We start from the raw sequence: 23,570 nt of genomic DNA on the forward strand, positions 1-23,570 counted from the left end.
GTTTCTGCTTTTTAGGGCTTTTGTTTTTTTAAAAATAGATTTTTTATTAAGCCAAATAAGAAATGTCACTTCATGAAATATTGAGCGAACCTAAATAAATGATGTCTTGATGGCAGAAGTGGTGACATCATGATTATTCAAAAGGTGTCTTGCTGTGTTTTCATGCACACTGATTATGCAAACTATACACACTGTCCTGTTATAATTATTAAGCATAATTAGTAAAGATTGAGTGAATCCAATTACTTTCAGTGACATCAATTTGTGTGATTTTTTTTACTGTGTAACCCAGTGCATTGTTTTGAAATATGTTTACAAAAACTGTTATAACAGCCTAAAACCAGCACTTTGAATTGACTTTAGTTAATATGACTGACTGCATTTCAGACCTATAGTTGTATGCCAGCGCCGCTGGTCAAATTGCATGTTTTTGTTAATTTGCTAAGTGGAAAAAACTCACAGTGAACACACTTCTGCACATATTAATGCACAGTTGCTGTTTATATGGTGAATTTAAGATATTGTGGGAAAAGTAACAAAAAATAATTAAATGTGGCCTGAGCAAAAGTTGGCACATTTTATAGTTTAGTTTCCCATTACGTTAAACAAGGGCAAATAAATAGGAATTGTGGACTAAAATTAGCAAAAAAGTGGCATATTTACGTATGTACTCTTTAGACAAACTAAACTTATTTTCACTTAGAAAATCAACAAAACACGCACTTTGACCAGTCAAACTTTTGTGGTAGGCTCAGAGAAATGGACTGTACATATTTGGCTATAAACGCTGTCACTGTGGTGGGACCATCAAGCGCTTTTAGTCAGGGAACATAACTGTACCATTTCCATTGCAGTTCTTTAAGTGTTTTTTAATGGTCTCACTTTATTTGGATAGTCCACTATAGTCCCTATAGATTCTCTACAGATGTTCAAATTGTTTACAAACTATCTGGTGAAACTCAGTTGATTCTAAACAGTGGTGGAGTTAGAGTTAGGAATTGGACCAGGGTTAGGGCTAGGACTAGGGTGAGGGTTGGGTTTAGGCTTTGGGTTGAGGCTAAGGTTAGGGTTAGGATTAGAGCCAGGTTTAGAGTTAAAGGAAATTATGGTCAATTTAGTAGATATTTAGTTGAATGTAATTTGAAAGTCTCTGGGCCTCTTATATTATTTTTTTCTATTTAAGTAAGTTAAGTAATGAAAAAGTATGAATATGCCTGAATGTAGGTGAATGTAGTGTCATATACCTTTATAACCCATAGACCCTGTACTTTTGAGGGGAGAGTACAGTTACATTGTGTGTATCTTGGGGGATAAAATGTCCTCACATAGAATTTATTAAAAATGTTCCTCATGATTTTAAGACACTGAGATGGCATCAGAAGATATGTGTAAATAGTCCATAGTAATAAGTCAGTAGTAGCTCTTATATTTTGCTCAGTCTTATACTCAGTAGTTAGCTCTTACAGTTAGACGTGCTCAGATATGTCGTGTAGTGTAGCTGGATGATGTCAGTGTTCAGTACTGGGGAGGTTATAGTGAGCAGGAAATAAATGCAATGTGACTGAAAGAAAAGCGGGTGTAGTATGTATAGAATATTCAGATAATTATAAATGAAATTTATTTTATTATAGAAATTGTTCTGGGAGACTTCTAGGGAAGACAAATACTTACATTTCGACATAAACAAAATTGAATTATATCGAAGACACAATCTACTGTTTTTACCAAAGTTACCAAAAGGTTTTTTTTTTTTTGTCTTTTTCTTTTTTTTTCATTTCCGATTCAGCATTCAAAGCTTTCCACATAGACTTTTTTTCTGCCAGCAAGCTTTGGAAACAAATGAATTGGCTTCTTGTAAACTGTGTGTAGTCATGATTGCCTTTGTTTTGTTTTTTTTTTGTTACTACAGGTCCACAAGCTTTACAAAGATGGTCAGAAGTTCTTGATATCAACCGATAATGAGGAAAAAACAAAAAAAGAAGCATGGCAGAAAAAGCTTGCATGAATGTTGTTCCTTCCACAGATGCAAGATCAACTTGGTTTGACAGTCCATCCACAGCTGTTCGTTTTTTTGTGTCATAACATACAATTGGCCATTTACAAATACATCAAAATGACTGGAAACTGAAAACAGATTTTCTTCTTTTTTTTTCTTTTCGTAACGATATAACACAGGGCACTTTACATCGAGTCCGTTCTCTTTTGATTCTTCTTCAAGTCTTTGTGTCCAAGGAACGCTAGAGAAGTGGCACTATCCCAGTACAAAAGAACACGGGTCCTTTTTAGCCTCCCTTCTCCCTTGTAGTGTCGTGAAATACTGATGAAGAGCTTTGCCTTGCAGCTGGAAGAGGCCAGGAGGCGCAGCCTGCTCCCCGTCCACCCCTCTGCTCCCTCACTGTAATCTGGGCCAGTACTGCGACATGTCCGGTTCGCTGCCTGGCACTTGTACCGGTACAGACACTCCAGGCGAGATTAGACCTGCGCAACAAAACGAATAAAGGGAAAGATGAGAAACGATATTCGGTCCAAAGCAAAACTCAGATTCACAGAAGCTGATTTGCATAAAACCCAATTTTGAGTTCTAATTATGATGCAACAATGGAATCTGGTGCATTCTGTTGCAGTCTGGATCCACACTGAGATTTCTAGAACCTGAGATCTAATTGTTAGAACAGCAAATTTGACATATTGTTGCTGTCGCAGCAAAACCTTAAATTTTTATTTTTCATATTTCACTTACTTTCCACATAATTTGAATATTACAAGCTTTCCTTTAGATTATGTGAACATTTTAGGATGGAACAATAGAAATAATCAAAAGTATGTTAAATAAAGACTCCTTATATTTGCTTATATTAAAGTTATCATTTCAGAGATAAAAGTTCTGTTTTGACAGTCGTAAGAAAATCTTCTGTAACTCTTTTGTATGTACAGTCATATGCAAAAGTTTTGGCTCCCTGGTCAAATAATGTTTTGTTGAATTTTTATGTGAAAATAAGGTTAATTTGCTGAATTTAACATTTTGGGGAAAATTAAATATCAAATGTAGCATGTGCAAAAGTTATGGCACGTTTTCTATTTTATTTTTTTCCAATGTTTTAAATTTAGCAAGTTAAAAGCAACCATGAATTAATATCTCGCTGCTATTGGAACAAAACCTCATATCTCCATGTTTGACCTTTTTCAGTTTTCGACATAATTTGAAAATCCCTGTAGTCCTTCATATTGTGTGTAAATTTCATGAAGAATGGGCCAAAAGAAGAGGCCCAAAATGACTTGGAAAAAAATCTGGTTCCATTGATTTACATTAAAATTAAAGTATGTTTTTTCCTTCTCCTGTAAAGTTACCATTTAGGAGATACAAGGTTTTTTTTTCTGAGAACAGCGATTTGCAGGAAAATGCCATATTTAAGTTTCTTCCTGTAGACAATCTGTTAACTTATTTTCACATGGAATATCAATAAAACATGAAATTATTATATTAACCATTGTTTTCTCCTGTAAAGAGTTACTGTTTTGGAAATCTAACATTTTTCTTATTACACCGACAATAAGAAGTGGCATGTTTCCTAACACACTATACCACATAAAATAGGTCAGCTACAGAAATGAATGTATTCCCATAGTAACAGCATTTTTACTGGTGTTTCAGCCCTCAATGCATTATTGATGGTAGCCTACTTCTCTGTCTTGAATTGCATTTTTTCCCTCTCTGGTTTGGGAGGTGGGGGAGGGGGAGGGAGGAAAAGCTTACCCGTTGAGGTTGTGCCCGAGGTGGCCATCGACTGGCTGTTCATATGCGCCTGCATGTGAGGGGGTGTGTATGTGTCATAGCTCCGCCCATTCACCGAGGGACTGGTTGGTAGCATGCAGGAGTAGGACGAGGTCTGGCTTGCCTGTGGTTTGGCGGGGGGGTTAAAAGAGACGGGCAGATGTCAGCAACACTTATGCCTCAATTCATCAGATACTCAAACAACATCACAAACTGAGAATGAAATGGAAGTTGCATAAGGCTGCAATTAAGAGTGATTACTGCACTCTGGCTATTAATCCTCGCTTTACACTGAGCGTTTGAACTGGTACAGTGCAGTGCGGTGAAAGACGTACTTGCATAGGCAGGTTGTTGGCCATGGTGAAGCTTGGCATTGGCGGTAGGGCACTGTATGTGTTTGTGAGGGCTGTGTCTGACCGTCCCAGCATGGAGCCTGAAGTAAAGGACACTGTTGAAAGGACAAGCAAAGAGAGGTTTTGATTAACATATTAAAATTATAATTGATATCCCAACAACAATGCAAATCCACAGCAATATTGGTGAGATCTTGGGAAGCGATTTTGCTCAAACTTCTTCTACACTCTAAAAAACAATGGTTCCACAAAGGGTTCTTTGGAGCGATCCATAGAAGGACTACCTTTGATTCCCTGAAGAGCTTTCAATCCATGGTTCTTTGTAAGTGTGAGCATAAGGACCCTCTACATAGTGTTTAGGTTCTATACCTATGTCCAGGCCAAGAACCATTCAGGAACCTTTATTTTTAAGATTGTAGTCAGTGGATTATTTATCTTTTACTTCACTGACCTGGTGTGGTTGGCTGAGGGATTGGCTGATAGACGCTTGTGCTGAAACTGCTACTGATGGGTATGTGACTGCTGGAGTTGTTGGCTTGTCGTCTTTGATTTCGTAGCTTTTCCTCTCGCCTCCACTTCGCTCTTCTGTTTGAGAACCACACCTGGAAGAGCAGCGGTTGTTAGAACCCATTTGTCATTAATGTCATTAGCTATTAGAAGTCATTAGAAGTGTTTAATGGGTTTGGATGGCTCACCTGTATTCTGGCCTCCGGTAGGTCGATTTTCGCAGCAAGTCTCTCTCGTGCGAAAACGTCTGGATAGTGCGTTCTTTCAAACTCTGAAACATCACATCAATGCCATGAGTTTTAAATTACTAAGTGTTGGCTAAATGCAAGATTATAGTCTGTTCTATTTCTTGGCCACTTATCAGAACCTTTATCCAAAAACACTCTAGACTGGATATGACTTTATACACAGTCAAAGCATTTAACGCCCTAATGGGACCTTCGATGCCATCATTGTCTTGTCGTACCTTTTTCTAGTGCTTCTATCTGTTCCTGCGTGAAAGAAGTGCGATTCCTCTGCAGTTTCCTCTTCAGCTGCAGTCTCATCTGGGCCTCCTCTGAGTCCTCACCGTTTGAGCTGATTGAGTTGGTGTTCTCGGCACCTCCATCTGACTGTTGGCAGCCGTCTGTCAAAGGAAAGCAAGAATAGATTGAAAATCTATAGGCTAAAATCAACAGCTGTAGGCTTTTCAGTTTGACATGTTGACTGAAGTTGCAATTTGCCATTCATATGTGCCAATTAAGCAGTTTAGAATGAACATAAGCACAAAAAGTTAAGTTAGTCTCAAAGTGTTGTTTTTTTATGATTCATCATTAAAATATAGCAGCAAAAAACAGAAAAAAGTGATCAAAACCAAATTACTTAATTGCTTATAAAAATAAATATATAATATATAAAAGTGAGAAACTTGCTCCATGAACTTCCATTGAAAGTTCCTTATCTTGTAAAGTTACTGTTTTGGTAATATGAGGTTCCAAAGCAATTTATATATATATATATATATATAAATATATATATATATATATATATATGTGTGTGTGTGTGTGTGTGTGTGTGTGTGTTTATACATATATATATACATATATACATAAGCATTATATATTGACACAAAGTGGATTGATGTGTATGTCAATAAAATAGCTTAGAATTGGAACAACCACAACAAGTCTCTTTTATAGCCCCCCTGAAAAAAAAACAGCTCATGTGGGAAAATAAGTGCGGCAGCCTCAGTGCTCAGAGCTTTTAGCACCGTGCACCAGCATTTGCCAAGCCTGGGGGAGGTGTGTGTGAAGGGGGGAGGTGGTGTTTATGGGCTAGTGACAAAAAAATGGTCACCTTAGCCCAATGAAATGTTTTAAAACTTCAGCATCTTCAGTCGCAATGAGTGAGCTTCTTCCACACAGCCTATGGCTCCATACCATATGGCCGTTTGAAGGCCCATTGAGGTAGCCAGCACCAATCCTTGAATGGAAGGGGATGCTTTCACAGACACACAATGCCCAGAGAGTTAGCCAGTGTTAAAACACTCGCTCTGGGGAGGGATGGCAAACTTTCATGGCTAGAAGTGTGAAGACACAATTGAAGGGAGGCCACAAAAGGATTCTCGCGAGCTTTGCAGCGGCCCTCATTGTAGCACGAGGATTTCAGTCAACAGACCTTTTCAGCTCAGTGTGTGTTAACCTTTATGCACGACCATCATTAATCACTGTCCCCGAGGCTGCCCCGTTCAGCCTCACATAGGATTTATGCCTTCTATAGGCAGCGCAAGAAGAAAAGCGCTGTGAATGAAACACTCTCAATGAGCAGAGTGTTGTTAGGGAGAGAAAAGGGGACAGCGGAGCCGACTGGGAGCCGATATGCTTTAACCTGCTGCGTTGGTGCAAACTAGTGTAACATCGTTGCGCTCAATTAAAACCCTTATATTGAGCAGTGCTGCCTTATAGGTCACGACTGAGCTGCACACTTTTACTGCACTCTTACAGTCGGGCTTATAGGCAAGGAAATGGTCTGCAGTTGAACTCAATTGAGCTGTGGAACAATAAAGAGTTTGTAAACTTTATAAATAAGTTTTTTATTCTTTCTCTACATCAGTAAATAAAATATACTAACCTAAACTACATGTGTACTTACATTTAGATAGTGAACTATAATACATTAGGTCATGTCTCATTTGGTAGTGCCATATATTGCCAATTAGACTAGATAATGTACATTTTTATTTGTATAATGCTGCATCATAAAGTTCAGCCTAATTGTTTCGTTCTAGATCCTATATCGCCCGTATTGTTTGGGATTAGAGCTGAAATGTGTAATTACATATATATAGTGAACTATAACAAATCAATTAATGTCTTATATTGGAAATAGATTAAATAATATGCATTTTATCTTTGTTTGATGCTTGCAGAAAAGCTATATTATAGCTATTTCATTCTAGATCTTATATTGTCCAATATAGTTTGAGATTAACTTAAATGTGTAATTACATATATATATAACAAACTATAACAAATTGATTACTGTCCCATTTGCCTTATATTGCAAATAGATTTAATACTATACATTTTGTCTTTGATGCTTACAGCAAGGCTAGAGATTTCATTCTAGATCTCATATTATCCATATTGTTTGAGATTAGAACTTAAATGTGTAATTACGTATATACAGTGAACTATAACAGATTAATTAATGTCTTATTTAGCAGAGCCACTAAATAATATACATTTTATCTTAGTATAAAGCTTGCAGCTAGATCTGCAGTGGCCTAATTGCTTCATTCTAGATTTCCTGTTACCCGCACTGTTTGAGATTACAGTTTAAATGTGCTCTATACTTAATCTGTAAGAGTTAATCTGTTTAAAAAGAAAGAATCTTAGTCCTATTATCAGCCGTCCTTAAAAACTCTCACTGGATTTGCCTGTGGGAAAATAAAATCACTGCTCAATAGAGACAGCTGAAGCAAATACAACAACTGCTATATCTTTCAGCGGCTCAGGACCGGGTCCAAACATGCAAGGACCTCTATGTAAAAAAAAACAAGCTAAAAAAAAGTCCTATAGATGGCTTGTCTTCAGAGCTTATAAGCAGAGGAGAAAAAAGGGGGCAGGCGCTCTGACTGGTCATTGAGAGGGAGCTTGAAGTCCACTCATTAAGACTGAGTTGTCTCTCTTTTAGGCTGCTGTCAGTCCAGATGAATCCACTGTTTTATTCAGTGTTGACGTGACAGTCATCAGATTGAGACCATGTTTGTCCTCCTCGGGGACCTCGCCCTGCCCTGCGTGTGCGGAGAGAGGGGGAATGGACTCCTCCGTCCTTTTACTCGTATAAAAATAGAAATGGGCCCGCGGAGGAAACGTGTTAAGGGATATAGACGCACTTTAAGATGAACCCTGCAACCCTGAGTTTTGGAAACCATCATTAATGGGGCCCTAGATTGATTCACTATAACATTTTAACAGCCTATATAGACGTGAAAAAACTTACATGTAATGCAGTCCCTAAAGTTTTCATTATTACTAAAGTTATGAGCTTCTGTTGGTTGAAAATAAACTGTTCGCAAACATTTTGTCGGTGAATTCTACTGGTAACCCAACAGAGCATCTCAGGATTAGACTGTGCTTCACCTTTGTGCACTAATGGGGTTACATGACACTGTTTGTCATAGTTTCCTCAAACTCTCCAGCTCTTATAAAGAAGCAAGCAGGACTTTTTGTAGTCAGGTGCTAATTGCTGTGTGGTTGTCGTGAATGGGTCAGGGGTTTAATAGACAGATATTAGACAGAAAGCAAAGAGCATTCTGTAGATGTTCCTCGTGTCCGTCCCGCGCTCTGCGCAGTGCTCTTATAAAGTGACATGTGTAATTGGTGATGAGGGGGAGCCGCGAGCATTTCTGCAGCTGCTGTCTCTCTGCAGCTAGACGCTCATTCATGTCGCCTTAATGAGATACAAAACGCTCTCTAATGAGCAATTACACAGCCACAGCACTGTTCCCATAACAAATTCTAACGCGTGACAGAAACATCCTTTTGTACAGATATCCGCACTTCTTTTTACCCCCCCCCAATACAGGCAGGTGGGGGGGGTTGGTATGGGGGGGTGGCAAGTGACAAAATGCAGATTGAAAACACGCCACAATTCTGAACGCACCCCTCGTGGGCTCAGACTAACAACAGGTTGATTGATTTCTATCGACTAGATTGGTTTCTGAGGAACATAGCTATGTCATTGTGGTCAGTAATTGGTGGAAAAATGGTCATCTGCAGCTCTGCACTCAGAAATAGTTATGTGAACGTAATTTAATTATGCCACATTTTTTTTTATAAACAAATGGTCAGTGTACACAGACTTCAACTAAAGTTCAACCGCTGATGGAACAAAATTGAAACAGTTCAGTCCAATTTTTATGTAATTTAAATTACTGTCATTAATTTCTGTCCACTTTATGCAAACTGATTAAATAAATACCACACATTATTTATTTATTGTTGATATATTTTCAGTTTGTAAGTCAAACAGCCCCCTTAGTTCATTTTTTTGATTGATCCAGTCTATAAATGGCTAATATGGAGCGATATTACGTAATTAATCGTTTATAACGTTCTATAACTGTGTAACGTTGCGGATAATCAGGGTTCCTCCTATAATTAAATCTCTACACTTAAAATATTCCATAATAATAGCAATAGTAGCAACAGCAACAGCAATGACAATCATGATAAGACAATAATGACAATAATAATCATAATACCTCTACTATGAATGTGTTATAATACTTTATAACAAAATATGAATGTGATAATTGTAAGAATAAAACTATAAAAAATAAAATAATAATAAATAGTAATAATAATAATAATAATATTAATAATAATACACAACGTGAGAAAGTATTATCTTAAAGAAGGCACTGAAACACGGGCTAATCGTTAATGAAAATCGCAGCACCGTCCTACCTTGATTGGGCTGTCCTGGCACGGAGGTTCCGGGGTACCAGCCCGGCCGGGTGCCCCATGTCCCCGTCTGTCCGTTCAGCATCCTCAGCTTCTCATACATGCCATCTGCGCCCATCTGTTGCTTTTCGCTCGCCAGGTTGCGCAGCACTCTGTTTATGGATGACACCTGAAAGACGAGAGCGAAGACACGGGATGGCATCGCATTGCTCGGGCACGTCTCATTATCTAGAGATGGCATTTTTCTGGGCTTTTGGAAACGCCTGACCTCAGTGGCACTGCCCAGGCGCGAATGCCAGAGCGCTTGCACAAAACTTGTTAAAATAAATAATTAATTAAATAAATAAATAAAGACTGTTTTGGAACAGAGACAGCCGATCGATTCTAGGCTACAGTCTCTCGTTCAAGGTCGTGCAGAGGCTGGCAGAGGCTGCGCGAGCTCATTTTTGCGCACTCAGTGCCACCCGGGAACAAGCGCATTGTTGTTTATTCGCGCGTGCTTTCTGAAACTCACGCTCGGGATGTTGTCGTTGGTGCAGATGCCCTCTGACAGCAGTCTGTCCCGGATCTCCCACGCGAAGATGGACGGGCACTCCCTCTTGAACTGGGCGATTTTGCTGACCACCTCGGGAGTGGCTACTCGGGGTTTGCTGCCTCCGATGGCGCGCGGTCGGATGGAGCCCGTCTCATAATACCTGCCCAGAATCTTACTCACGCAGCCGTTGGACACCTGGGCGGGGGGCAAAAAACAAACACACACACAAAGAAAATCGCATGACATTAATTTCAAACGCGCGTGGAATGTTATGTGTAAAGCGTCCAAACAATGATAAGCTTACGGTTTCATTGTCCAGCACTTGGACTTTTGCATCAGCTTGGGTCTATAACACAAGAAATATATACCTTCAGTGGTACGAGAAACTCTGTATGCATGTTTCCTTTCTTTTCTTTTCTTTTCTTTTTTCTTTTTTTTAATGCATTAAAACGAATCGATTCGGGATGTTTTGGGAGATGGCATGGGTGGATCTGCCAGGAGACCGAGCCAATTGCAACTGTAATTTTAAAGGTTATTTATTTCCACATAGACAGTTTTCCACAGTAGATATTGACAGTCCACTCGCTTACTGACATAAATGAAAGGGAAAAGATGTTAACAGAATAAATGTAATCAAAACAGACTGAAAATGCCTTTATTTTTAAAGTGCACGAATTTTAAAAAAGCAAAAAAGCTTAAATAAAACGTTTCAAAAGTTATGGGTTGTATTATGATGCTTTTTGTATTAGACTGTCGCTTTAGACCATGCATGCACGCGACCAAAAGTAGTAGTAGTAGTAATAATAATAATAATAATAATAATAATAACAATAATAACAAGGAGTAGTAACATTACTATTAAACGAATGCAGTTTGCATTGTCCACTGACCTGCAGGATCCGGGATATGTCGCAGGGTCGCGCGCCGCTGTGTGCGAGCTCCACTATCTTCTGCCTGGTAGAGTCCGGCAGCGGTCTGCCGTTCACGAACACTCCGCCGAGCTGGTTCACCCCACTGTGACCTGGACAGGACAAGAGCGAGCGTCCGAGTTACCTTACGGTCAGCACACAAAACAACAAACAGCAAATAACAGCGCTCAACACTTCAGCAAGGTCACTTCGCGAGACCGCAACGCAGTGCAGTGTTCACTGTGCAAAAGAAAAGAAATGTTGCCATGCATTTAAACAAAAATAAAATCCTATAAACGGGTCAAAATGAAATCTCTCCACAAGTCAGGTTCATAACCAGCTCCACTCTTGAATCCGTCATGTACTTGCTATTGTTCTCCAGATGTGCTCGAAGTGTCATTATCTGCTAATGCAGTCTGTTCTGAATGATAACACATCTCTACGCTACCATCCTCATCCTCATCTCCAGTCTCCAGCTGAGCGCAGATTTTTGCGCATCTTTGCAAAACCCTGTAAAGCCTTAACCCGGATCAGGTGGCGTTAATGCTATTTGTTGGCATTTGCCTTCTATAGTAAATGCTTCTTAAACGCTGCCCACAGCCTTACGCTCCATCCAAGGAGAGCAACTTTAAATCGCATCAAACTAAACTCGCGCGCCTCTGGAACCACTTAGTCCAAGCTGACTTTTTCTCCCCTCATCAACAGCAAGCGGCTCCAGCAAAAGAGAAAAAGCCCTCTTAAATAAGAAAGAGCAAAGGCACCAAACCTGAACTCAGTCGCCCAAAACCCAGAAAGCCCAGAGAAAGCCGCGGTGCTGTGGCTTCCCTTCACTGCCTACTTCTCAGACCCCTTCCCCGCGACGCCTCCCGTTAAATGGAGTCCAAGAGCACGAGCTCCTTAGCAATAAATAAGCTCCAAATATAGAAGAAGGGGAGGAAAAAAAATATGATGAGCCTGCCTGACATTTGTCTTTAAAATAAAGCTAGCTGCACGTCAAGTTTGAGCTTAATTTCTGGAAATGGGCGGAAGTCGCCCCGGATCATGCACGGAAGGCTAATTGAAAAGATGAGCCCGAGCGCTCGTGGCAGGCCATGTCACTTCCTGTCACGGCTCTGCTCGTGAACCCCGCATCGCCACGACAAATGGTAGCATGATAAAAACGAGCCTTTCTGTCCGCATTTGGATAGCGCTCAGACTCTATTGGACTCTACTCATTTAGCCTTCAAGGGGGGGGAAGCTTCAGTTTTAAGGTAGCCGGAGGGGTTGGGGGGGCTGCGCGGGCACGTTCACGGGGACGCGCTTGGCTTTATAGTATATTAAAAGTGACACTTTTTTTAGAGCCTATATTTAAGCATTGGGAGCGAACGCGCGGGCACGCATTTTTTAGCCACGGTAAATAAACAAACCTATATATATATATATATATATATATATATATATATATATATATATATATATATATATATATGAGACTGAACCTGAACAATATTGCATGCAGGCCACCACATATTTTAGACTTAAAGTAGCTACTGTTCCTGTGGGCTCGTGCGTGCGTCGATTTGTGTCATGCAATCATAAATAAAACGCTAATTTTTGGATCAGCGCAAATCTGAACTCCTGCATTGCGACTAGATGTTTTTGTACATGACGCACCGCCAGTGGACGTGTTCAGTTTTCTGGCCTAACTGCAGCCTGAAAAAAACACACTGTAACATGGCAAAAGGAAAGTCCATCACCATGTCGTTTTGGGGGGCTTAATTCAGGATTAGAGTAAATCAATTGTCCCTTTTTTCCTCTACGGAGAGGTCAGCGAGGATAAGCATATTGAAGATTTATTGGCTCTGGGACCATACGTCCCTTATGGCTTCCTCCTCCAAAATAAATAAATAAATAAAGCCATTTTGACCGTGCCAGTGCACAGATTAAGACATAAAATCCAACTTTCTCTCCAAAGGTGAAGTCTTAATCACTATGAGTCCCCAGTGGCAATAATTAACGCGCCTTGTATTCTACATCTAATCAATGAGCAGGCAAGGCATATGGTGTCAATTTGGAAATATACACTCAGGAGTGTTATTAGCATAAAAGCTTGGGAGAGCCAGCCGTGACCTTTAAGCACGCGCGCGGCTCGGTAAATACGCAGGAGATCAAACACGAGTTCATCACCGTCGAGTACAACACGATCTTCAATTCAATCAGTAAATAATGAGAGTATAAATAAAATGGATAGCACTTTAAAATAAGACTACTCTTATGAATGGTTTAAAATAGTTTGTTAATAGTGATTAGGTCATAAACATTTCATTAATCATTAATAAGCAGTTATAACGCATTAATAAAATGGGCAAAAATGAGCTGTTATACCTGATGAATATGAATATGTGACAGTTTAATGCTGACTGATGATAAAGACACAGTAAGATTGAAATATGAGGTTTAACTGTATAAATAATTATCTATTAGGCAAACAAACAGGTCACTGTTACCCTTTTTATTTGTGTTGCAAATGCTTATTAGTGATTATAAGGTCTTTAAGACCTAATTAATAACCATTATTAAATACATTTTAAGCCATTCATGATCACTTTATAAAAGTGGTCTTATTTTAAAGTGGTACCAATAAATTTAATGGCACATGCATATAATGTTGTGCTAAAATTACTTGCAAATATAAGCATATATTTGAAAATATGGTCTTCATAAAATAAGAAAGGCTGGCCCTTGTCCTGCACACTTCAGCTGACCCAGATTTGAAAAGTATGGAAGTCTATCAAATGATGCTGATGTACAGTGAACCAACAAATGAAATAAACAAAGTAAAAAACAATATTCTCCATGTTAGTATATGAAGATGTTACAGATCTAACACGTTGGGGAAAAAATAAAATAAAATAAAATAAAAAGATATGATGACATTCAACACACCTTCGTTACAGATGTCATACACCTCTTGTCCAGCATTAAGAGAAAAAATATGTCTGGTTTATTGTTATCCTGCCAAGGAGATGATACTGATAATCATATCTTCACAGCCTCTGATCTCTCCATATGTAGCCCATTAATTAAACAATCACTTCGACATATGTGCTGTTTTTCTCTCTCAGATGTGGAGAAATTTTTCAACCAGCAGTGTTTATTCTCACTTTAGTCAGTGCACAGCAAAAAAAAGGAGAAGTCCTGTCATTTTTTTCTCCTCCCACATTCTTTCAGAAACATGCTCAAACGTCTGTGTGCTGAGTGCACTGGCAGCTAATGCTAACGTCAATGCAGTAATAGCAATCTCTCTCACATGTTCACATTATACAGATGAAGACGCTGTTAAAGTGGGACATCATGCTTTTTTTCCCTGGAAATCGGGATCTTTTTTTATCCTGGCCCCACTTTAAGAAGATAAACAGTAATAAGAAGTCATACATGTAAGTAATACATGGATTAGCGCGTGTTCTGCTCTTCTGCTTGATTTGAAATGAGCTTGTCAACAAATAAATAAATAAATAAAAAGTTTTGGCGCTTGCCACACCCGGATACCACTGTAGCACTGGCTCGACTAACACACCAAAAACACACGTCTAGACGCCCGTCACACGCTCACGTCAAAACACATCGGGAGGGAAAGTAAAAGTAAATAATAAATAAATAAATACATACATACATAAATAAATAAAACAAGAACAAAAAAAGAGAGAGAGAGAGAAACTCCACTTACTGTTTTGCATCATGGAAGCTACACCAGACTCCCACGTGGTCCGGTTATAGTATTCTATTAGTCATAAAGAAACAATAGCCATGGTCAGTTTTCATATGACGGTTCTTTTAAGGAGTAAAATGTATTGCATTTCAAATGTTTTGAGTTTGATATATATATATTTTTTTTATTTATGGTTTTAGTTCTTTGCTATATGTGTGCAGAAACGTTACGGACATTGATTACAATGCAGGATGCTCTGAGCACAGCAAGTACTGTCTCCACAAAGTGTAGTTTTAGATAATCCAGCGGGTTAAACTTGCCTGGAAACTGTTGACTGTCCGCTTAAAACAATTTATAGACTCATCTGCGTCACACTAGTTAATAATTCCCTAGGACAAAGCAAAACATTTTATTAGTACACCTTCTCTAGCCAGGATTATGTCTCATTGCATTGCACCTACAACACTGCTGTTGTGCATGGGTCAGGGAGGACTGGGGGAGGTTGGTGAGAGTTTGTGTACAATCTTCTAGTCATTTGCGTAGCTTCTTTACGTAGCTATGGCTGTTACTTCGCCAAGGAAAAACTTTGGGGTTATTTTTTTGGGACCGGGGTTGGGATTGGAGTTGGAGTTGGGAGGTTTGGGGAGGTGGGTGGTGGTGGTGCTGGTGGTTTGGGGGAGGTGGGGGGGAGACTGGGCTACTCTTTTTCTGCACTTCAGATCCACTCTTGTGGTGCCACACGCTGTCTACCTCGCCTGGCTGCTCCGTAAAAGTGAAGGCAGGAGGGGGTGAAGGCCACCAAACAAAGGCCGCTGGATGTGAACAATGCCTCCTATTCTGCCTCGACACCAAAACCCAGAGAGTAAAACCCGGGGCTCCCTAACTAGCTACACAGCTTCCAACTAAACGTACCAACAACTCTGAGAAGATACAAAGAGCTGAAGGGAAGGGACCCCCCCCCCTCCCCATGTCAGAAAAACTCCCCCTACACCCATCTCATCGCCCCCTTCTCCCCAACACAGCCAGTCCAGCTAGCCCTGACCCGCTGCCCGTTTACCCCAATGGTTGGATTTTGTATTGGCGCGCGAAATAGAAAAGTAATTTCTTCTTATAAGTATTCGGGCGTAATTGTGTTGCTGGTATGTGTCGTTAGGGGCTGGAAAAAAAGCGCTACAACAGCGCAGTGGGGCGCTCAATTGGTAAAAGACAATTGCATTAAAGAGGCCATTCAGTACATTTGAGGAAAAGGAGGCCATTGAAGAAATAGTCCCAGCTTTGATTTTCTCTCTTTCTAAACCCCCCTGCTTTTTTATTTTTCCCTTTTAAAGTAGATGGACTGTGTGTGTATTTACAGTGCGTGTTCGCAAATAAATGTATACAGCGAGCGCCGGGCCGTGCGCGCGTGCACGTGTTTCAAAATGCACTCAAGTTTTTTTGCAACACTACATTTTTTTAATGCACAATGCATGTCAGTTAACAGTTTTAGCACCAGCCTAGTTTATATTAGTTTGAAATAAAAATAAACGTTATTTAATGCAATTGAAAAAAAATAAATACATGATTATACGGTAAAATGTTTGCCACTTTCGAGACGCAAAAAAAAGAAGAAAGAAAAAAAGTGCCGGCTATTTTTTTGCTCCTGCATGGTCTGGGTGATGTGGGTCCTAGCCTGCATGTTCCTCTGTAGTTAATGATGTGTTTTAATGGCGAGGCCTAATCTGCATTTTACGCGCTCTAATGTGCAACGTCAAGCCCCTTAATTAAACACGCTTACTCCAGGCTTTAGGGGTTTTACTACCAGCGTATTCACATGCACAGAAACGGTATTTTTAGCAATAACAACATCCTTGAACTGCAAGTGTAGGCCTGGAGTGTCAGATCTTAGTGCTAAGGATGAAAACATTTTTGATTTTTTTTTTAAATATTATTATTTGTCATTTTTTAAAATCGCTACAATTTTATAGGGGCTGCAGTTAGATATAATTTAATTAATTTAGGATAAATTATCCTTACGATTTTGGGTTACATTTTATTTCAGCAAACTTTAAGTTTTACAAACTTTTTTTCAAGTGTAATTTCTGAAAAAAAAATAGCGATTGAGAATTTGACGAATGACCGTATAATTTCTAAAATTTCTATAAATACAGTTTGAATAATTTTACTATTCAGTTAATAACGGTTAATCGTACGTGAGTAATTCCAGTTTGCTCCGTAGGCCCAGTTTAAAGCTGAAAGTTTTCGTGAAAGTTTTAAAGTTATAAACGATTAATAATGTTGGTAGAAAACAGCGCGTTCCCATGAATTTAAAGTGAAACCACATCAAGTTCACGGTGCTTTTTTTCTAGTGTGTGTGTGAAATAGAGTGTGTGTGTGTGTGTGTGTGTGTGTGTGTGTGTGTGTGAGGCTGGGTTACTGCCTGCACGATATCTGCGCCCATCGCGCGCTTGGCCTTCCTCAAACTTTTTACTATTTTTTATCAAACATTGCGCTAAACGCAAAAACTCCACATTTAAAACGGGCAAATACAGAGCGGGCAGAGCGCGTCCTAAAACTGACACTGCTTTAAAGCAAATGAGCTCGAGGTGTCTCTAGCCTCGGCTATGCAGACCAAGCCTACACGGACTACAACTTCAGAATTTATTTCCTTTTTTTCTTCTGCGCTTTTTGTCGCAAAAAATCAAACACCTCCGGCTGAGAGCTGAGCTTAGCAATCGCGCGTTTACTTTTTGAGGAGTGTTGAAGAGAAGGCGAGGCAATGTTGCCCACTCGCAGCAGCCCTTACGCTCTCCCTACAACAAGTGCACAAAAAGAGTGGACAAAACAACACTGTAAACTCACCTTTTTGCGGCATGTTCAGCTCTGCGGTTTGCGATTCCTCGTTAGCGCTTCTTCGTTGCCAGATAAACAGACGATGGCGACGAGAGAAAAAGCTTCCTCAGAATAGTTTTTGTCGTCCTTTATAGTTTCCAATTGGCGTCGAGGAGAAAAAAAGAAATCCCTGCAGGAAGGAAGGGAAACAGAGATTGGCAATAAAAATGGGATGAACAGCACCGAGAGAGCGAGAGAGAGAGAGAGAGAGAGAGAGAGAGAGAGAGAAAGATGGAGCACCTATGCTGGCTGGCGATGGTGCTCCTCGTGCATTAATGTGTGTTCTCCTGCTCTGTGCCTCCCTTCCACTCCTCTTCTGACCTCTGTCATCATCTCATCATCTCCCAGCCAAACACTTCCTCCTGCCCCCCACCCACCACCCCCACCAACCACCCCCCCCTCCACCTAGTTTGCACCAGCGCAGCCCGGGCAAACGCACGCGGGGGAACCAGGGGTCCGGCTACAGCCTTGCTCCGACTGCACTGCACTAAATCACACTAATGCACGCATGCAAATGCGCAAATGCTGCCCTCTCTCTTCCCTCTCCTCTCTCGCCCTCTCTCTCTCTCTCTTTTTCTCTCCCACACTGTTCGCAGCTGGTTTTTTTCAGCACGCTGCTGGACGGTGGGGGGCTCCGCCGTGGGAAAAGGTGGAGGGGAAAAATGAAAGTGTGCGTTTTAAAGTAAACCGTGCACCATTTTTGAACCGTTTACGCAGCCATTTTTGGGTTGTTTTTTGGTTTCTCTTAATGAAGAATGCCTAAAATGTCAAAAATGTAATGCTGGCATTGATTTTGTATGTGCTGTAAAAGCCATTTCAGAGTTTTTCAGAAGCACCGCTGTATAATTAGTACCTAAGCATGCTCATGCATTGCGAGTTTCCCAGTTTGCAAAGCGCTTTGCTACAAAAAAAAAAAACCCGCCAACTTGGTTTTCTGCGTGTTGTATTGCTCTTTTAACGAGTGGACCCCATACTATTTTCATCATGTTTAAATGGGGGAAAAAGAGAGAAAAAGACAAAAAAAGAAAAGAAGTTGGAGCAAGTTGCTCGCTGCTGAGGAGGAGGGTGGGGGGTGGCGAGAGCGCGAGCGTAAATAAAAATATCATTAGGCCTTTACCAGCATGGCCAGACACTCCAAACTACATGTGCTGATTGCTTGGGCATTAGTGCACAGCTCGGTAAACCCCAAAGCAACCCCTCGGCGCCTCTGTTTGGGGATGCATGCACCCCGAGCCCCTCTCCCAGCTCAGGCCTGTCCCACTCATTTGTTGGAAAGGAATAGATTCCGGGTCGGGGTGTGTGAAATGGAGTCGGGAGGGAGGGAGGGTGGGAGAGAGAAGAGAGTGTGGCATGGTGGGGTCGTCTAAAGAGAAAGAGAGGGAGAGAGAGAGAGAGAGAGAGAGAGAGAGGAGAGAGAGAGAGAGAGAGTGGGGGCTAAAATTGTGTTGGAGCACAAATGAAGTTGTGTGAGTGTGGCATAGTGGGGTAGTCTAAAGAGAAGGGGGGGGCGAAATGTTTTGAGCACAAATGAAGTTGTGTGTGTGGCTGCGTACACTTGACTCGGGCTCTGACGTGTGAAAAGTGCCGGAGAAGAAAAAAAAAGAGAAAAGTCAGAGCTCATCAATAAACTATGGCGAAAAGTGAATAAGAGCTCTGACAACCATTGCATTCCCCAATATAAGGCACAAAGGAGGAGACAAACGACTCTGCCGAGCAGCTCCTCGCGCTCAAAGCCCGCGTGAATGGGGGAGGCCGATAATGAGCTGCCCTACTGTCAGCGCGGCCCGGACTGCAACCCCGCGTATGCACGCGCTTATCTGTTCCAGGGCGCTTCTCCTGTCCTGTGTTCTCGTTTGCCTTCTTAGATAGACATTCATGGACCAAACTCCCTTCACGCGCTTTGTTTTGTTTCTTTATTTTCATCTTTGTTTACCAATATTTACAAAACTTCTTTTAGGCTTCTTCTTTGAGCTAAGAACTTCTTTTGGTTCCCTTAAGAACCATGTTTAAGAAACCTCACATTTTCCAGTTTAAGGGTTCTTCGTAGATGGAACCTTTACATGACTTCTTTCAACTGAAAATATGGTTTTTAAAACATGGTTCTGTAAAGAGGCATCCTTAAAAGGTTCCTAAGGGAACCAAAAGTGGTTCTCCTGCAAAGAAACCCTTTTATACACCTTTATTTTTTTTTAATATACACATTTATTTGCATATAGTTTGTATTATTTTGTCCTAACAATCATTTTAGCACGTTTTTTTTAACATCTTTTCAAAACTTCTAAACTTAATGTTTATTTCTTAAAGCTGCTTGTTTGGTTGTTTATTTCTCTTTAAAGCACGTTAATGTAGCCGTGTAGCTGAATTGAGGCTAATTTACGCAACAATTAAGACGATATTAAAGACCTGATGAAGTCCGCCGTGGTTCTTCACCTGTAATTCACTTTAATGGTGTGTAATTTTGCATGCAGACCTATTAAGGCACAGTGCGTTGCTTTATCATCACTGTGTTCCCAGCTACCTCGCGCTGTACTGTCATCTTCTTTCCTTCACTTTCATTGGCTGAGCGGATTTGTAACCTGTTGTTTTATTCTAAAGCAACGCGCACCTGATTCCTCTGGGGCTGAACTGGATCTGCAGCCATTATCTTTTAACGCTCCAGTATATCCACACTTAACTCTTCGTTCAGTGATGGAACCTGTGGTTTTAAGGGTCGAAATCAAATATTTGTTTAGTTGTTTTTTGGGGGCTGCTTCGCTCGGATGGGCTGGAGAAAGCGCCTCCATCAATTAGCCCAACTCGGATTAGCAGCCTGGCACTGGAATAAGAAAAAAGAGAGACTCTAATCTTGTCGCTATTTTCCCTCAGGCAAAACGCTCTCAGGGCGCCTCTCTCTCTCTCTCTCTCTCTCTCTCTCTCTCTCTCTCTCTCTCTCTCTCTCTCTAAAGTTTTTCAGAAAGAAAAAAAAAATAATAACAAGGGGAGGGGACTGGAGTGAATACATCTGACGTCATTCTTGGAGGAACAGAAGAGAGAGAGAGAGAGAGAGAGAGAGAGCGAGAGAGAGAGAGAGAGACTACGAAATATAACTAAACGCCAGTAATTTATATGGTGAAGGGGGGAAAAGGGGGTCAATGTGTGAAAGGAGCTTTATCGTCTCAGTTTGCTGTAATTGTAGAGTTGGCGAGTGCTCGCTGTTACACATGCAGTGACTGTTTTTTTGGGGGGAGGGGGTCTGCCAAACATCTCTCTCTTCTTTTTTTTTCTTTCTTTCTTTTTTTTTTTCTCCTGGTGGGCAATGGCACCTTGCCTGGCGCCATGATCGCTGTCCATTTATCCAAAAATGAGCAAAGTCACACATTATTCCATTTCATTAGGCTGTAAGAAAGTGTGGTAGTGGTGGACTAATGGGTTGTAATGATCCTCACCTTTGCTTTGTGTAGATTGACCATCTGGGATTGTTTTAACTGCTTTAACGTGTGTGATTATATGGTTAGATGTATATTGAGTTATAAGGCAAGGACGTATTGGGTTACATAGTAAGGTGGCATTGGGTTTTATGGGTGATGCATTTGGTGAGAGGTTGAGGTTTTGTTTTATGTTACAATATCAATATATATTACTTTAAATTATAAGGTGTGCATTGTGTTTAATACTAATGTGTACATTGTGTTGTAAATAGTGAGATTTATTTTTTTATGTAATAAGGTTTATATTGGGCTGTATTGTAACATGCATGCTGTTTTATGTGGTGGCTTGTAGTAAAAGGTGTGCGCTATGAATGATCCCAATAACCTGACGTGCTGCAGTTGTGACAGCGTTTATGAACCGTGTAATCTGCATTTAGGGCTAAAGTTTACGCTCTCAATTTCCAACAGCATGACTAAAATCTCCTGTTAAACCATTTAAAAGTTTAATAAGGGGCAGCTAGTGTGTAGAATGGCGCGTTATTGGTGAATAATAATTTTAAAAAAACAGTATATGGGCCTCCAAAGAATATGCATTAAAATAAAACGATAAAAATATAGTTATACACGTTAAGCAACCGAATTTTATTATGGGTTTTAATAACATACGTAAATACGCTCCTTTTAATTTAGGACTTTGTAATAACACGACTCGCCTCGTGTCGGAGACGATCGCGTGCGAACCTCGTATGGGCGTATATATTAATTTTCAAATGACGTTGTAAACAAAACAGGCTGTTGGTCTTATTCTCGCTAATGTAAATACGCGAGCCTTCCAGATTTTGTAAGAGGCGATTACTTTGAGGGATTTTTGCAGTTGACAGTTGGGGATTGTTGTGTTTTTTAGGCAGATTTCCTCGTTGCTGAAGTCCGATTAAGCGATGCCGTTTTGCACTCAGCGTCATTTAGCGTCAGTTAAAAAGCGTCACTTTTTTCATTAGTTTCATTTTCAGGTGGAAAGTCTGACAGCACGCGCTCGTTTGCACGTGTGCTAAAGGTTTGTTTTGCAGCTACAATATCAGACAAATCTGACTACGTGCACCTGTTTACTGCTCATGTACGTGAAGGAGAGGAGTGCAAATCACCAGCTCACCTTAGGCTGCGTCCGCGTGAGTCCCCCTCAGCCGGACCATATGTATGTAGGCTCGCGGATCCCAGAGCAAGGGCGCGCGGAAAAACACCTCTGGAGAAATTTCACAAAACTATTCCTTCCCTCGAGTGGATAATATCCAGTCCAGCGAGCTGCGCGTGGAACTTCTCGACGCTAAACAAAAGAAGAAGAAGAAGAAGAAGAAGAAGGTCTAGCTCACTGTCCAGCCTCTCTCCTCCGCTTCCTCCTAAATTGAGCTCTCGTTCAATGGAAGCGTGTTTCCTTCGCGCGCGGAGGGAAACCTCGCACACGAGACGGCGACGGAAAGGGAATTTTTTCCTCCTCTAAAAAAAAAAAGAAAAAAAGGGAAAAAGAAAAGAGAGAGAGAGTGCGAGTGAGTGAGAGAGAGAGAGAGAAAGAAAGAGACGGCCTCCGTCTTCCAGTCCAACTTTCCCTTAATATTATCCTCAACTCTGGCAGTGATTGGCTGGAGTGACGGGCCACGTCACATCCATCACACCCCCCACCACACACACCACCTAACCGGGAAACGGGAGGAAGAGGAGCGCCAATGGAGTGAGCGCGCGCGCACATGACCCTTTATAAAGGCCTATTAGCAGTTGTTTTCCAATCCCAACTTGTAGATTTCATGGGAAAAAATCAATTAATAAATGAATGAATAAATAAATAAATAAATTTCATTAATTAATTCAGTGGAATCGCACCAGGTTTGAAGTTTTCAACCATCCTCATTTTTTTTCACCAGGTTTAAAACAATAATAATAAAGTAAATATTCTATGGCCTCTTCCGAGAGATAAAAACATTACAGTAGGGATGTTTATTGATGACAGTAGTGATTTCTCTGCGTTATTGACAATTTAAAGGCAATACCAGTGAGGGAGACCCGATTTTTACATTTTGATTCCTTGTTTTTCCGTGACTTTCTCTAAGATTTATGTTATTTTATTGTTTTTATTTTACCTCTCTCATTCTTCTTATTTCAGGCAGTATGATGACTGATTCTGTCTGGACAGGTGGAGGCTATCTGGTGTCCTCATGCTGGACTTTTGGGGAAAATAGACAAACAGCAGAGTGTAGTTTCTTAATAAGGCTGCTTTTCATTAATACTGTATTAATACTAATAACTGTTTTGGTATGTTTTGTATGATTTGGCTGTATTAGTTTGTAATGCAACGCACTTACAGACTCTTACATCTGCCGAACGACTAGTAACTTACTGCTACATGCGGCAACAAGTTATTCAGCGGAACAAATTCAAAACCACGGATTTATTCGTGTGACTTATTTATTTACGTATGTATAGGAACGTATGCATGTGTGTCGATATTAAGAAAGTATGTTTGTTCAGGAGCCGTTTAGGACAGTCATTGAAGAGCTGAGTAGGAAAGCCAGCAATTAATTCAGTTGTATGCAT

General features: G+C 40.5%; 1 protein-coding gene across 2 annotated transcripts; it reads right to left on the reverse strand.

Moving 5' to 3' along the window:
- Positions 1–2,159: 2,159 nt before the first annotated feature.
- On the reverse strand, positions 2,160–22,469 carry pax6a (paired box 6a). 2 transcript variants are annotated; one of them, XM_036568108.1, is made up of 14 exons: positions 22,138–22,469; positions 17,551–17,710; positions 14,731–14,784; positions 13,950–13,973; positions 11,007–11,137; positions 10,421–10,462; positions 10,096–10,311; positions 9,585–9,750; positions 5,099–5,257; positions 4,821–4,903; positions 4,577–4,727; positions 4,108–4,220; positions 3,755–3,896; positions 2,160–2,478 (listed from the first exon to the last, which is right to left on the reverse strand). In XM_036568108.1, exons 2-14 carry the CDS (start codon positions 17,561–17,563, stop codon positions 2,393–2,395), a joined length of 1,380 nt encoding a protein of 459 aa, XP_036424001.1. In that variant the 5' UTR covers positions 17,564–17,710; positions 22,138–22,469; the 3' UTR covers positions 2,160–2,392. The 2 variants fall into 2 exon arrangements, with proteins under 2 accessions (XP_036424001.1, XP_036424000.1); XM_036568107.1 differs by lacking the exon at positions 10,421–10,462.
- Between the last annotated feature and the right edge of the window lie 1,101 nt (positions 22,470–23,570).

This window comes from Colossoma macropomum, unplaced genomic scaffold (assembly GCF_904425465.1).
Source record: "Colossoma macropomum unplaced genomic scaffold, Colossoma_macropomum, whole genome shotgun sequence".
NCBI classification, from domain to species: domain Eukaryota; kingdom Metazoa; phylum Chordata; class Actinopteri; order Characiformes; family Serrasalmidae; genus Colossoma; species Colossoma macropomum.